Source organism: Daktulosphaira vitifoliae, unplaced genomic scaffold (genome assembly GCF_025091365.1).
Source record: "Daktulosphaira vitifoliae isolate Bord-2020 unplaced genomic scaffold, ASM2509136v1 Scaffold_3, whole genome shotgun sequence".
NCBI classification, from domain to species: domain Eukaryota; kingdom Metazoa; phylum Arthropoda; class Insecta; order Hemiptera; family Phylloxeridae; genus Daktulosphaira; species Daktulosphaira vitifoliae.
Window position 1 is genome coordinate 5,024,313 of NW_026099574.1, and position 15,202 is coordinate 5,039,514.

The 15,202-nt window shown below is 25.2% G+C and overlaps 2 protein-coding genes across 2 annotated transcripts; one reads left to right on the forward strand and one right to left on the reverse strand.

Moving 5' to 3' along the window:
- Nucleotides 1–1,243: 1,243 nt before the first annotated feature.
- On the reverse strand, nt 1,244–5,438 carry LOC126902230 (uncharacterized). Its single transcript, XM_050679276.1, has 5 exons — nt 5,312–5,438; nt 4,986–5,206; nt 3,863–4,091; nt 1,654–1,833; nt 1,244–1,482 (listed from the first exon to the last, which is right to left on the reverse strand). Exons 3-5 carry the CDS (start codon nt 3,915–3,917, stop codon nt 1,271–1,273), a joined length of 447 nt encoding a protein of 148 aa, XP_050535233.1. The 5' UTR covers nt 3,918–4,091; nt 4,986–5,206; nt 5,312–5,438; the 3' UTR covers nt 1,244–1,270.
- On the forward strand, nt 4,578–12,815 carry LOC126902227 (uncharacterized). Its single transcript, XM_050679273.1, has 5 exons — nt 4,578–4,797; nt 8,031–8,128; nt 8,735–8,990; nt 10,090–10,272; nt 12,274–12,815. Exons 2-5 carry the CDS (start codon nt 8,051–8,053, stop codon nt 12,465–12,467), a joined length of 711 nt encoding a protein of 236 aa, XP_050535230.1. The 5' UTR covers nt 4,578–4,797; nt 8,031–8,050; the 3' UTR covers nt 12,468–12,815.
- Nucleotides 12,816–15,202: the final 2,387 nt, after the last annotated feature.

Consider the following 15,202-nt stretch of genomic DNA (forward strand, 5'->3'; position numbering starts at 1 on the left):
ATACTTAAGATTTAGTTATTATCGAGGTGGACATAATGCCCATGCAATCTGACCTGTTGGTCCATTGTGCGCACCTCATACCGAAATGTCTTGATTCGGTTTACCCACAGAAGTGTTATTATATTATACCTATATCATTGTATACAAATAGTTCCTCATTTAACCTCGTTAGTCATTTTTATCAAGGTCGTCGAATACAGAACCATAGAATTTTCTTTAAAATGGGATTAATGACCACTATAACATTTCAAATAATTTGGACTCGACTTATAAATTTTGAGTACTAATTATTTTTAACTCAATTATTTTTTTAGTGATCTACATCATTTAAGGCGGCTGTTCGTATAAATATGGCTATTAATATAATATTAATTATTTGTAATTTTTTCTCCTATGCTATTGAGCAACCCAAGCAGTAAGCAGCTCATTTTGAATACAATAAGCTTATTTCTTCTCTTATTTCAAGATAACAAATAGTTATTTTGATTAATTAGATGAAAATATGATCAATATTTTAAACTCAAAATATTATGTTTTTATAGAGTGATCCGAAAACTGTTTCGTACGAAATATCTTCAAAAATATTAAAGTATACAAACATAAAGTTTAACAGGCTTGCTATTAAGATTATGATCTAACCAGGAAAATTACTGGTCGATAACAACTTTTGAATAATTCTTTTAAAAAATATAAGAACCAGTATTTTGAAAGTAATAGACTTTTAAGAATAAAAAACTGAGATGAAGTGCAAATCTATTTATTTTTATCTTTTAGTATTTTTAAACCGTTCTTCTCCTCCCGACACGATACAAAGATACTAAACTCTTTTACAGTAGACAATTGTAAACATTTTCAAATTAAGTAAAAATTATTCTAAATAGACATCTGATTGATAACGTATTCTCATAACCTATAAATTCACAAAAATAATGAAGTATCTACTATTAAATATATTTTAAACAAATTTTGTCATATTTTTATAAGAATCAGAAAATTAAACCAAATGATACAATTTATTTATTACTTTCCAATAGTTATAAAACAACAATTTAATAATTTTAACAATTGCCTCATTTTTTTAATGTATAGTTCTACTGAAATAAAATCTATGACAAATAATATAAAACGTGCTTAAAACGGGTTTAGAAAATATATTAATATGTTTTTATTAATATTGCATATATTGTACAAAAACAAACTTAATACGCAAATTACAATCAACTAGACGTATTATAAAAATGAATAGAGTAAAAGTCTGGACAAAATAATTTCAACGTAGACCAAAAAACAAGTATGTAGCAGCAGTGGTAAGAATCAAAACTACTATAGACGAATGTGTAGTCCTGGCGCTATTGCAGCCATCACCCTCACAAGTTTGGCAAAACTTTATGACTTCAGTTCCTTCGAAGAATTTCTGCATTGATTTGCATGGATCTGATTTAACATATCCACATCCGTGGTAGACTACATCCTCATTACGACCTATAACACGAATTACTTATTTTCATAAAATTACTGAGAAAAAATATGATAGGAGTTAAAACATCTGCCACGATGAAAGTAATTATTAGATTGTTTTGTTGGAAGGGAATTATAAGAAAGAAATTTATATGGACTTTTTTGAAGTTTTCATTATACATATAGTTTACGCACCTGTTAAAACAATTTTAGAGCAAGTAAAAGAATCCGAACTGGCTTTAGAAAATGGAATTGATTTGTGATCACCATACTTATTTAGTGTAGCGATGAACGAGTTGACCGTAGCTACGCTACAATCTTCTAAATGCTTTTCACTGTCTTTCTCCAACCGATTAAAACATTTCAAGGCATAACCTTAAAATTCATAATTATATCATATTATTCTAAATTATTAGTTATATGATTTATAGTTATTACATTTACAGTTTATCAGTGGTTTCGAAACGTATTTCGTTTACCTTGTAAACCAGGAAATAACACATAATATGTAGTATTTTCAAAAAGGGAGCATACTATGCCCCATTTTTTAAAAAGTATTAAACTAAACACATTGTAACTTCAATCCCAGAATCAATATCGTAACTAAGTTTCTATATATGTAAGATTTCTCTAAATCCGTATATAATGACAATCATATTCCTCACAAGAAAACAGGAACATAATGTCAAAGATCAATTAAATGTTCTTTTTTCGATAGTTTAGTAACAAATTATATTACTTAAAATAAATGAGTATGCATTATCAGTCTTTTTCTCTAGAAATTTAATTTAAAAGTGTAATTTTGTAAACGAGGTTGGAGACAATCCCCTTGTAACACGGCACTCTGGATAGTTTTAGTATCTTCAAAGGAACTGTATACAACGGAAAACACTAGTTTATGTGATATTTATTCATCAAGTTTGTAATATAAACATAATATAAAAATATTAACTACCGTATACACTAAGAATAAGTTTTTTTTCAAATTACTCTTTAATTTTAACACCGGTATAGCTAAAAACCATTCTAAATAAAAAATATGTAAGTTTATTATTATAATTTATACAAAGTTCAAAATGGATGAAGCCTAAAAAGGTTAAAACAGACCGCTGACTAAAAATAAATAGATTAGAAACCATAGTTGCTAATATCGATCATAATAATATAATAGACTTAAAATAACAAAATCAAACCAAATATTTTTAATAATATATAAAAAACATTGCAATTTAAAAGAAACTAAAATACATACTTTATTCTTTATAATAATTTTAAATTTTTCAATGAATAACTTCAGAGAATTTGATTATATAAACGTAGGAAATTGAAGTTTATAAATTCATAGCTTATTATTAATTGTCTTATTTTTTACTTTGCTATCATAAATTCAAGATATAACAACAACTACATTACGGGAGGACATTTGGTAAAATTTTAGGGAGGATTATGATAGTCCCAAATAAATTAATCATTAATATATTAAAGCTAATAACATATATTTTACAATTTTGTAATTATTTTATCATTACGACCATAATCTATTCTTAAGACTCCTATTATTTTCCACGCAAGTATTTCTTTATATAGACGTATACTCATTTGCAGACATATCTTTTATATAAAAAAAATAATAATAAAATTATGTTATTAATTAAAGTTATAACATGAAAGATATATTAATAAACCGGATCACAAGGATCCGAGTTGGAGGATGTCCCTAGGATAGCAGACGCTAAATAGCTGAAAATTTCAGCTCAACGAAGCGACTAGATTAGTGAATAGATCTGGCTAGAGCTTCTAAACTCCAGAATGGGTGCTAAGATCTCACGATGATATGGACCTCCACCTGATATAGGGAATGTCAGAGTACGGGTGTTTTAGTACTTATCTCTATAAGAATCAAAAAAACCCGAATAATGCCGGTGAATATGCTATGCACACTATTTTGAATTGTCAAGCGTGGGATCTGAAATAACTGTATTTATTTATTTATTTATTTGAAAGACATTTTTATTATTATTGCGATGTAAATATTTGTTCATAATATTTGCAATATTTAATACTATTTAGTTAATGTTTAATTAATAATTTTGGCATTATTTTTTTTAATCCTTCAATTATGAGAACTAAAATTGAAAAAGAATTTTTTTTTAATTCTATTTATCAGAGAATGTTTTCAACACAATCTTTATATTAACATTTTTTATTTTTTCTTGATTTTATAGTTCAATTTTTAGATTCATATTCTAAATAAAACAATTTTTAATTTCAAATACGTTGTATATATATACCAATATTCTAACTAATGGGGTTGGGTATTAAAAATAAAAATCATAGGTTCATGGTATTGCAACGGAAATGAAGATAGTTACATAAACATAATTAAAATCACTTTTATACTTACTTGTTTCAAAAAATAGAACTAGTAGTAGCCACAGAGTTGTATATTTCTTCATCATTAAATTTTAATGACTGGTCTGTCAGAGTTGACTGGTAAAGCTTTTTAGTCATAATGACGATGTTTTCAATATATAGATTTGTTTAGAATGGCTGTCGTGTGTAGCTAGCGCTCATAAAACTCTTCTATCTACATGCTAATATAGACTGTTTTGTTTTTTAAACGACTTAACCTCCTAAAAATAAAGAGGTTTTAAACTTAACATTGAAAAAATATATTCAATATTTTAATTTCAATAAGTATCAACAATAGTATGTTTCTTCCACATTAGGTCAATAATACTTTTTTATCTCTTTTTTGCAACATTCCATACAAATATCATATCTCAGAAATGAAAAAATTATTCAATCTTCTACTCCCAAAAGTCGATTGCTCTAACACATCTTGATACAATGAATTAAATATTATATTTACTACTACCAAGTATGTCATATGTGAGTAGTAACAAACATGTTTAACTTTTTTTAAATGTTAAATTCTGACTTGTAATATTATATCTGTGAAACTGCACTTAGGTAAAGGTGAGATTTCACGTAGGTCTGACCGTAAAATTCTAACGTAGTCATACAATTAACTTATTATTAATGTTATCATAAAATATTAATATTATCTTATCATTAAAAATAAATTTAGCTATTTTTATAATTAATAGTAAATGAATTTTCTCTAATAATATTTACGCGCGCAATGAAAAAGTTGAATGGGATTCAATAATAAGATAACATTTGTCGTCTTAAGGTAACAAGTGTGAAAAAATGAAATTATATAAATCAACTAATAAATACCTTATCAGTTGAGTCTGGTAAATCAATAAATTTAATATCTCCGACGTTAGAATCAGAGCTATTTAGACGCAAAATAACTGTTCTTTCATATTGAATGTAAGTAGATTAACATTATTTACGTTACGTGCCATAATAACGAGCGACCTCTTATAAACTATAAGCGTTAATTTAAACATTTTCTAAATATTTAAAGAAAGTAGAATACCTAGTTAACTTTTAATGCCTTAATTCTTACGGAAAATGATGGTTAAATATTAAGAGATACAAATATTAAATCAACTTACTTTTTTATCATTGAAAATATTTTATATTTCCATAATTGATAACCTAACAAAAATTATTGAAGTAAAAATATATGTATTCAAGCCAGCTATCCTCCAGATAAAACACCAACATGAAGTTATTATGCTTTGATTTCTGTCATATTCTGATAATCTGTCATAATACTGATCTCGGCTTTTAATATTTTTCCACTTTTTGTTCAACTTTTAACCATCATTATGTCCTATAAATGACACATCAAAAAAACGAAAATTTTTAAATTTTTAAATTATTGAATAACTATTATCACATAGCTTAAGTAGTTTCTTGTACACAATTTATTACTTACGTTTTAAACATATTACGATTACAATTTAGTATTACTGGTTTTTTTTAAAGACGACGGTGGTCTTAAAAATTAATGTTATTGTTATGATATAACATTATATCAGAAAAATTGTAGTGTTATCATCTTGTTAACTATAGTAATTTTGAATTTATTTATACATCATTTATTTGTACCATGACGAATAGATAGCATCAGTGGCGAAACTAAAAAATAATTTCAAGAGATAATAAGATATTACCTTCTTTTTAAGCTCATTAAATTTTTTTTATTCAATATTATCATTTATAAAAATTTGAATTAGTGAAAAAAAATATATCGTGACTAATAAATTGAAACATCATTTCGAGAGAATTACAAATTCCTACCCCCCTAGTTACGCCACTGAATGTACTAAATTAAAATATTATTTACTTAAAAATTTTCTTGTTATCATAAATGGAAATAATACAAATTTTAGGGGTCTAAATATTAATAATTTTAGGGATGCATTTTAATATTCCTCCTTATAAATGTTTTTATATAACAATACATATATTTTTAATTTTTTATGGCTCTCAAGCTCCCTACCATTGTTGCTATCATTGATTTTTAGGAAATTATGTTTTAGATATTTTATTAGAATAATCGAAAATTCAATTCTAGATATAACTGGTACCACCGTAGAAAACATTATATTCTTTTTATTAACAAATTTTTAAGGCTATCCTTAACTACTTGACTCATTAAAGGGAAGTACACTAAACAATAAAAGTAATAGTTTAATTATTATTATTGGTTATTTAAAAGCTTATATTTTAAAAATAATAAGATGATAATAAAAAGATATGGTGACACAATTTAGCATTTTACGTGACTGAACATTTAATATAAAAAATATTTTATACCTTTTTAAAAACTAATTCAAGTGCATGTAAGTTTAAAAAGCAAGAAAACATTTCGAAACTGTGTTAAATAATACAATTTTTCACTCCTAATTCCAAATTTTAAACAAAATTTCTATATATGAGAATTAAAAAAATTTATTAAATTATTAATGTTTAATTACAATAACACATGACTTACAAATATTAATTTTACTGAATAAAAATATAATTTATAACATTTAATAAACATAAAATATTAATGATGGATGAATAGTTCTTAAAAGTGAATTAGTTCAAGTTCATCATATAAAAATTTTCTTTTAAATTTGATGCAAAAAATCAAGAAATTAAAAAATTTTGTATAAAATAAAGCTTATATTTTTTTATGACTTTGTAGTTAACCATGATTTTGTTAAGATTTACCATGTTAATAAATTATCATTGCCGCGTTATGAAATAATTGATTTAAATTCTAAAAATTTATTTTTGTACTAACTCAAGTAAAAGAAATCAGATAAATGAACTTTACAATAAATGTACTTATTCATACAATTTTCACGTTAAAATTCATCTAGTAATATTTAAATATGTTCATTTGAACGCCTTCTTTCTCATCACTGTATAATACGTGTATTTTACATAAGATTTTATTTTAATAAAATTTTTGAAAAATTCATTTTCTTAGGGCGTTTCTATATTTTGCTGTGAGAAATTTTTTATGCTGATTTACCTTTATTATAAATTAGGGAAACAAATGTTTACATTATTTTGATATTTTCTAAACTTTGCTGACAGAGAGGATTTCTTTTTTTTTTGCCATTACTTAAATACGCCTGTATTTACTAACCCTTAAATACTGATCTATGAATAATAGTTGTTACAAAGTATTTGAATATTTTGATGAAAAAACACTATTTTAATGGTATTTTTTAGCCACATTATTCTGACACATATGTATTTTGTATATTAGTAAATGTTATCTTAAGATAGAACCCTGCACACTGTTAATAAAAAACGATTTAGCCAGATTTTCAAACTTGTTTTAGAAAAAAATTGAATTATTTTATTATTTAATACTATTAAATTTAAATTTAAGTAAAATGAATTAAAAACTTAATAATTCGATTACAAATTATTTTGAGGGAAACGAGGAGGAAATGAATAAAGCAACACTAAAATAATATCGTCTATATTATAAATATATTTTTACTTTTACTCGTATCTCACCTAACCAATGTATAATTTGTTTAGTATAGTATAATGAAGAGAATTATTATCTAATTGTATTTTCTCCCCGCCCTAAAAGATATTTGACATAACAACATACAAATTTTTTAATATAAAAATATACATATTCATAAATTTGGAGGAAGCTCTATAATTCGTCGAATGAGGGGATATGTCTCCTATAGCCACCACCCTCGTTGCACCTATGGAAATAATAATTGTTTTTATATATAAGTATCTTTCTGATTTAGGAATCAATAATTAGTTTAAAATGAGTATTGTTACTCCTGTACTTGAATCAGAACTTCATNACGGGCCGCCGGTTGCCGACCACTGGTCTATATTATAAATATATTTTTACTTTTACTCGTATCTCACCTAACCAATGTATAATTTGTTTAGTATAGTATAATGAAGAGAATTATTATCTAATTGTATTTTCTCCCCGCCCTAAAAGATATTTGACATAACAACATACAAATTTTTTAATATAAAAATATACATATTCATAAATTTGGAGGAAGCTCTATAATTCGTCGAATGAGGGGATATGTCTCCTATAGCCACCACCCTCGTTGCACCTATGGAAATAATAATTGTTTTTATATATAAGTATCTTTCTGATTTAGGAATCAATAATTAGTTTAAAATGAGTATTGTTACTCCTGTACTTGAATCAGAACTTCATGAAGTTAAAGAAATTAAAAGGTTATACGATTTATTCGACGTAAGTAATAATTTTAGATATCAATTTAAATTTAGATTTATTTTTATTTGCAGATGTTGATATTTGCACTGTGAGTACTCTAGTTATCCAAGTGTTCTAGTTAAAAATATACTATACTAATCCATGCAACGAATTTGTAATTTTCTGTTATTGATAAACAATATTATTTAGTATTACGCATTTAAGTTTATAGATACAGCATAATATGTTTTTGCATTGTAAAGGAATTATGCTTTTTTACCATAAGAAATATATAAACTACACCAGATTACTCCCAGTGCAAATATATTTACTTGATTGTATCCAACTCCACCCTAGAAATTAAAGTTTTAGTTGTTCTCTTTATTCAAAAGCATTCTAGACATATTATTCTATCTTTTATTGCTGCCAATGAAAGGGGAGCATGTCTCTGTCTTGTTTACAAACAAATTATATTCATAAAAATGTTTATAACATAAATTTAAAAAACACAATATGAAAATATCTATTATCTAAAGCTAAGTTTCAACCAAAAAACATTCACATTTTAATTTTCTAGTTAATTTTGTCAAAACATATTAGTTGTATACTTAACTTACTAAACTTATACTTAAATGTATATTTCAGATCAAAAGAGTAGATAGAATAATAAATCCACAGATGTATGGTATATATTCATTGCGTAAGAGCGAGATGGAGTATAATCATCCTGATACTCCTGTAAATGAATGCATGCTTTATCATGTTACGTCTAAAAGTAATTTGTTATCTATTATTGATAACAATTTAAATTGGCGACTTTCATACCGAAATCGCTATGGAAAGGGTGTATGTTTTGCGGAAAGTCCTTTGTATGCTTATAAGTATGCATCATGTACTATTGGTGAGTGATGAATTAATTAAATTTCAGCTTCACAAAACATTGCTTAAAAAAAGATTTTTTGATGTTAATGATTAAATTTATTTATTTTTAAGAGTGATTTTTTGAGGTTAGGTACAGTAGAGTCGTTTCTAGGTTAAATGTACTAAAAGTGTATTATTTTTTAAGAACATCTTGAAATAATAGAGTCAAGTGGGGCATGAATGGGGTAATTGTAAATTCATTATTCCTCTTAGAATATTTATTTATTTATTTAAACGCTCAGTGGGGCGGTAGAATATATATATTCAGTAATTAAATTACTAATAAATAACAATAAGTATTGTAAATACTAACAATAAAAATGAAATATTTTAAATTAACATAAGTAACTATTATAAAAAGTAATAATATAAATTATTCCTAAATTACAATTAAATTAACTGTTATCCAGACGTAAAATTTGAAGTTTAATTCTTAAAATTAAAAGCGAATTCAACATTATTGCACTCCCTTAACATACGACTTACAATTATATAGCTCTATAACTGGGAGTGGAATGATATATAAAAAAATAGTCGTAGAGCTGGTATCAATAGTTGGAACGTACCAATTTATTTTATCGACGATTTCAGGACAATTTATTCTTTTTCTTCGCCTTTATCCCAACTACTTGGGGTCAGCCATTCATATCCTAAACCTCCACTTGACGCTGTATCCCATATCATCATTACACTCACCAGCAGTTCTCATAACACCCCAATTACATCCATTCACATTTTATTAGAACCTTCTTTTCTACCTTTAACGTTCATTTCCATAACTGTTCCGTTTTTTCTTAAGACCAACCGTTTTTACAACCTCCGATTTTCTTTCATCTTATCCACGAACGACGCTAACATATTCATTCTTCCTTTTATTTTCTTTCGCCACTCTACTCATCCATCTAAGCATACTCATCTCTGCTACGCTCATTTTCTGTTCAACTTTCTTGTCAACCGCCTAACAATCTGACCTGTACAATATAGTTTATCTCACTACATTATTATTACACTCAATGCAACTCTTAATGTGATCCTGCACATAAAGAAACTCTTTATTATTATTATTATTTTTTTTTTAGACAAAAACGAAAATTTTGACGACAATATAATGTTTATTTTGCTTAGAATGGGGTTTCCTAAAGAAGCCGCGAAAAAAGCTATTTATTACACCCAAAATAGAAGTCTAGAGTTGGCTACAAAATGGCTATTAAAAAACATATGTAATAGCGACATTCCTGAGCCTTTTTCAATGAAAAATAATAGTAAGTGTAATTTCAACAAGTATTATATTTAGACGAATACAGAAAAATTTTATTAATATTATTCATTCAGTTTCTCTTAAAATAATAATTATAATATAAATAATTATTTTTGATAGTTTCGAGTTTTGCATATTTCTTAACAATAATTAATTACTTTTTTATTTCATTACTTATAAACTTTTTTAATATACACATACATATTGAGCTAGCTTATAACATAAAAAAATATTTAATTAAAAAAATATTTTACAATACACTACTCTAAAGCTCTTCAGACAAACTAGTCAAATTCTCGAAGTTTCATATTATTTAAGTTCGGATAAAAATGTTTTACATTTACTTCTAGGGAATAGTAAACACAATTTTGAAAATTTTTAAAATAGCTCCGTACTTCCTATAAAATACTAAAGATGTTAATTTTTGAACAAAAAATAATATCCTAATTCATTTTATATAAGTGTGCCAAATATCAAGTAATTTGGATCTATAAGAACTTTTCATATATTTTCAGTCGAGATGAAAAAATAGAACTAAATATAAATTAAAGAAAGATTAAGTGTTAATACCTCAAGTAAGTCACTTGAAGATTAAAAATAATTAGAAAAATACAAATTTTCTCTTTTTATATCTTGATAATATATATATAAATTATGAGGAATTTAAATTTAAAATATTAATATGGCATTAATATTTAATGAATTTATAGAATTTATAGCGAATTTGTGCAAATTTCATACTTTATGCAACGTAAAAATAATAAATTTTTCAGTTTTTATAAAAAAGTACTGATATTCCCAAAAAGAACTTTAAAAAATCAGCAAGTTCAAAAATAGAATAAAAATGTTGTCATATTTAAAAAAAAACTATCCACAAATTTGTATATCAACATCATCTAAGTTTTTAAGAACATGGTTCCATTTTACATTTTAGATCAATATTTCTCCATCATTTTTACTTTTGTCACTACATTGCTATCCGCTGATTATTTGCTTGGCAGTTTTTTAAGTACAAATAGCGGAGAAATAAGTAAAGTTAGGCGAAAAGGCAGATTACAAATCATGTTCATAAAATCTAGATAATATTGGTTACAAGCCATTTTGTCGTCAATTTTTTTTTTTTTTTTTTAATATTTATTTATTAAATAATTTATACGGACAATGTTCAATTTACAATACATTAGTATAAATAACAATAATATGATATAATTGAATATAACATAGTAATAAGTAAATAGAATAAAAGAATAATACAATCTTTATACAATGATTATTAAAATAAAATAAAAATATTAATTGGGTCATTAAACATATACGTTTTAGAAAAATTATAAATATAAAATAAATGATTGTTGCCAGTGTAGTGATTAATGACTTTGAAGTTTAATTGACTAAATAATAAAATGACTCAATCATGTTATTTAGTAATTTAGTGAAAAAGATATTGTATGATATATTTCTACGAATCTTTAATGTTTCTAAATTCTAACATTTTCAAGATATTCTCGTAATCAATGTGAGGAATTCTTTGAATATTATAATTATGTCATATAAATCTGAGAATTTTATTTTGTAATTTTTCAAATTGATTATGCCCTGCATTGTTTTGGTCCCAAATTATTGGAGCATATATAAAAACATTTTTGTTCTATTTTGAGAAATTATTTTTTGGAGATTAATTATTTTAATGATACTTATTAATATTAGAAAATAATTGCAAGACAATATAACAAAAACATATTTTAGAGTTTTTGTAGCTAAAAGTCGTCTATCGTCAGGCACATTATTAAAATTGTTTTGAGGGAGTTGAAGTAATATTTTCTCTGTTTTATGATTATTATTATTTTTGATAAACTTATAGTTTTGCTTAAAATCCTACTAATACAATTTTTAGAAAAAAATATATTAATCGACTGTGATAGTAAATTTTTTTTCTAATGTATATTTTAAAATTTAAATATTGTTATTGTTAATTGATTTATGATAATATCTTTAAATGTTTTAGATATGCCTCATGATCGAGTTATGCTAATATGTACTGTACTGGTTCAAAAAATAAAGTATGTTGATGTAGATTACCATCTAAAAGTTCTGCCCAATATGTATGACACTGCGATTTCAAATAACAACATGGTTTATGTTAAGTTCATGGACCATGAATATTTTCCAAAATATGTCGCCTATTTCAAGAATTTATAATAATTCAAAATTCATTTTTATTATTTAAAGTTTGTTTTTTTTTTTTTTGATTTTACACGAGGAAAAGCTGTAAGCCAAACTTAGATATAAATTACACATTTAGTTCAAAAGTGTAGTAACTTACGTTAAAACATTGTTCCTTGAAATATAATTAACATTCGACAATTTTAGAAAAAAAAAGTTCAAATTACAACAATAGTAATTTTTATTTTGTCGTGTGCCTTAATTAACAGTTAGATTTTATTTTGTATGTATGGTTAAATAATTTTATAGTTTGCATTCTGATCCAAACAAAAAATTCGAAAGTCTGAATTCAACTATTTTTTTGAGCTTTGATTTTTTATTCTAGTTATAAGCAAAATTGGTCTGTACTAAATTAACATAATCGAAAACAAAATATGGTCTTGCAATCTTGGAAGTAATTAAGCATATTTAATTATTATAATGTAATTATCACTAGAGCGTGATAACAGTAAAATGATCTCTTGTTCTTCTTATAACGACCGAAAACAACTTAATAAAGAAAACGGTAGCACAGTGGGGTCGCGACACACTACGTACATGGCATAGTTGGGACAGTATAGATAATATCTGACAGTGATTAAAATCACTATCATAAGAAACGCTTCGATGAAAATAAGTGATAGTGTTTAATTCTAAGAAATTGGTGTATAATTACAGAAGCAACATCAACTCCTATTTCCTTAATTATATGCTGATTAGTAATTCTTAGATTGAAAAATATAATATATAATTTTTTAATTAAATATTATATAATTTTTAACCTACTTTTTTTTGTCCTTTAAAGTGAAAGTTTATCATAAAAAAAAATAAATATATTGTCATAACTTATAGCTCAACTTGCAAGATTGAAATTAACATCATTAAATAGAATAAAATGGTATTATTATGATTAATATACAGTCAAAAAATTGTATAATTATTATTTACAGTAAATTTATCAGAAAAGCTAGATTTTTTTTGCATTTTTATCGTAATAGAAATCATAGTAATAATTTCTAATTTACTTTTGGTGTTTAAAAAGATTCTACAATTGAAATATGCAAAATAGAATTAATTTTAATGAAATTAAATTTGACTTGAATTTAACTAAAAGAAACAATCAAAAAGTTTTTAAAAAAACCCATCACAGGGGGGTCGCGGCACAGTAGTGACGTGGCATAGTTTGATTAAGTATAATGATATTTGACAGTGATTAAAATCACTATAAAAAAAAACGCTTCGATGCAAATCTTTAGATAGTGTTTAATTTTAAAAAATTGGTGGATTATTCCAAAAGCTACATGATCTGCTAGTTCATTATTAATATCCTAATTAAGATAAAGTATGTCGAATGAAAAAGGGATTATTAAAAAATATTATTTCTCATAAAAAAATAATGTTGATCCATACACTTTTCAATATGTCATAGCATTATAAAGTTAAAAATGTAAAAAATAAAATCGAGAATTTTCACACAATAATAGCATTCGGTAGCCATTTTCACCGTGAAGATAAAATAAAGTCCGAAATTTTTTTTTTCCATGATAAAGTATATTACATTAGCTTTAATTTAAGATATATATAAAAGTGTCAGACTTTCCGGAACACTTTCAAAATTTAAGTTGAAAAAGTCAATTTTTTGTGAAAAAGTTGTCATTTTGAATCCCCCCCTGTAGGCAGGTAAAAAGTCAGATTTATAAAAAAAATATACCAAATGATAGGTAAAGACATCATGCATCTACAAAAAAAAGAATTATATTGATCCATACATCTTTCAAAAAGTTATAGCATTATAAAGTTAAAAATATAAAAAAGAATTTTTTTACAAAAATCGTATTTTTTTTATTAAGTTTAATGTCTGTTTTCACCATGAAGATAATATAAAGTCCGAAATTTTTGTTTTTCATGATAAAGTATATTACATTAGCTTTAATTTAAGATATATCTAAAAGTGTCAGACTTTCCGGAACATTTTCAAAAGTCAAGTTAAAAAAATTAATTTTTTGTGAAAAAGTTGTCATTTTAAATCACCTGCCCACAGGGTCAAATATAAAAAACCCAGCACAAGGGGGTCGCGGCACAGTGGTGACGTGGTATAGATGGATCAAGTATAATGATATCTGACAGTGATTAAAATCACTATCATAAAAAGCGCTTCGATGCAAATCTGTATAGTGTTTAATTTAAAAAAAAAAAAAAAAGTTTTAGCAGAATTCAAAGAACTGATTAGAAAACTGACCTTTTTTTTAAATTGTTGTAAAATTAAAATTAAAAAACCCAGCACAGGGGGGTCGCGGCACAGTGGTGACGTGGCATAGATGGATCAAGTATAATGATATCTGACAGTGATTAAAATCACTATAAAAAAAAAACGCTTCGATGCAAATCTTTAGATAGTGTTTAATTTTAAAAAATTGGTGGATTATTCCAAAAGCTACATGATCTGCTAGTTCATTATTAATATCCTAATTAAGATAAAGTATGTCGAATGAAAAAGGGATTATTAAAAAATATTATTTCTCATAAAAAAATAATGTTGATCCATACACTTTTCAATATGTCATAGCATTATAAAGTTAAAAATGTAAAACATAAAATCGAGAATTTTCACACAATAATAGCGTTCGGTAGCCATTTTCACAGTGAAGATAAAATAAAGTCCGAAATTTTTTTTCGGATAATAAAGTAAATTACATTAGCTTTAATTTAAGATATATATAAAAGTGTCAGAC

Coding starts and splice junctions, on each gene's coding strand:
- LOC126902230 (XM_050679276.1), bottom strand. CDS start 3,917: ATGATGAAGAAATATACAACTCTGTGGCTACTACTAGTTCTATTTTTT. Junction 1,834..3,862: donor AGTTCTATTTTTTGAAACAA/GTAAGTATAAAA, acceptor ATGAATTTTAAG/GTTATGCCTTGAAATGTTTT. Junction 1,483..1,653: donor CTCTAAAATTGTTTTAACAG/GTGCGTAAACTA, acceptor TTCGTGTTATAG/GTCGTAATGAGGATGTAGTC.
- LOC126902227 (XM_050679273.1), top strand. CDS start 8,051: ATGAGTATTGTTACTCCTGTACTTGAATCAGAACTTCATGAAGTTAAA. Junction 8,129..8,734: donor GGTTATACGATTTATTCGAC/GTAAGTAATAAT, acceptor TGTATATTTCAG/ATCAAAAGAGTAGATAGAAT. Junction 8,991..10,089: donor GTATGCATCATGTACTATTG/GTGAGTGATGAA, acceptor TTTTTTTTTTAG/ACAAAAACGAAAATTTTGAC.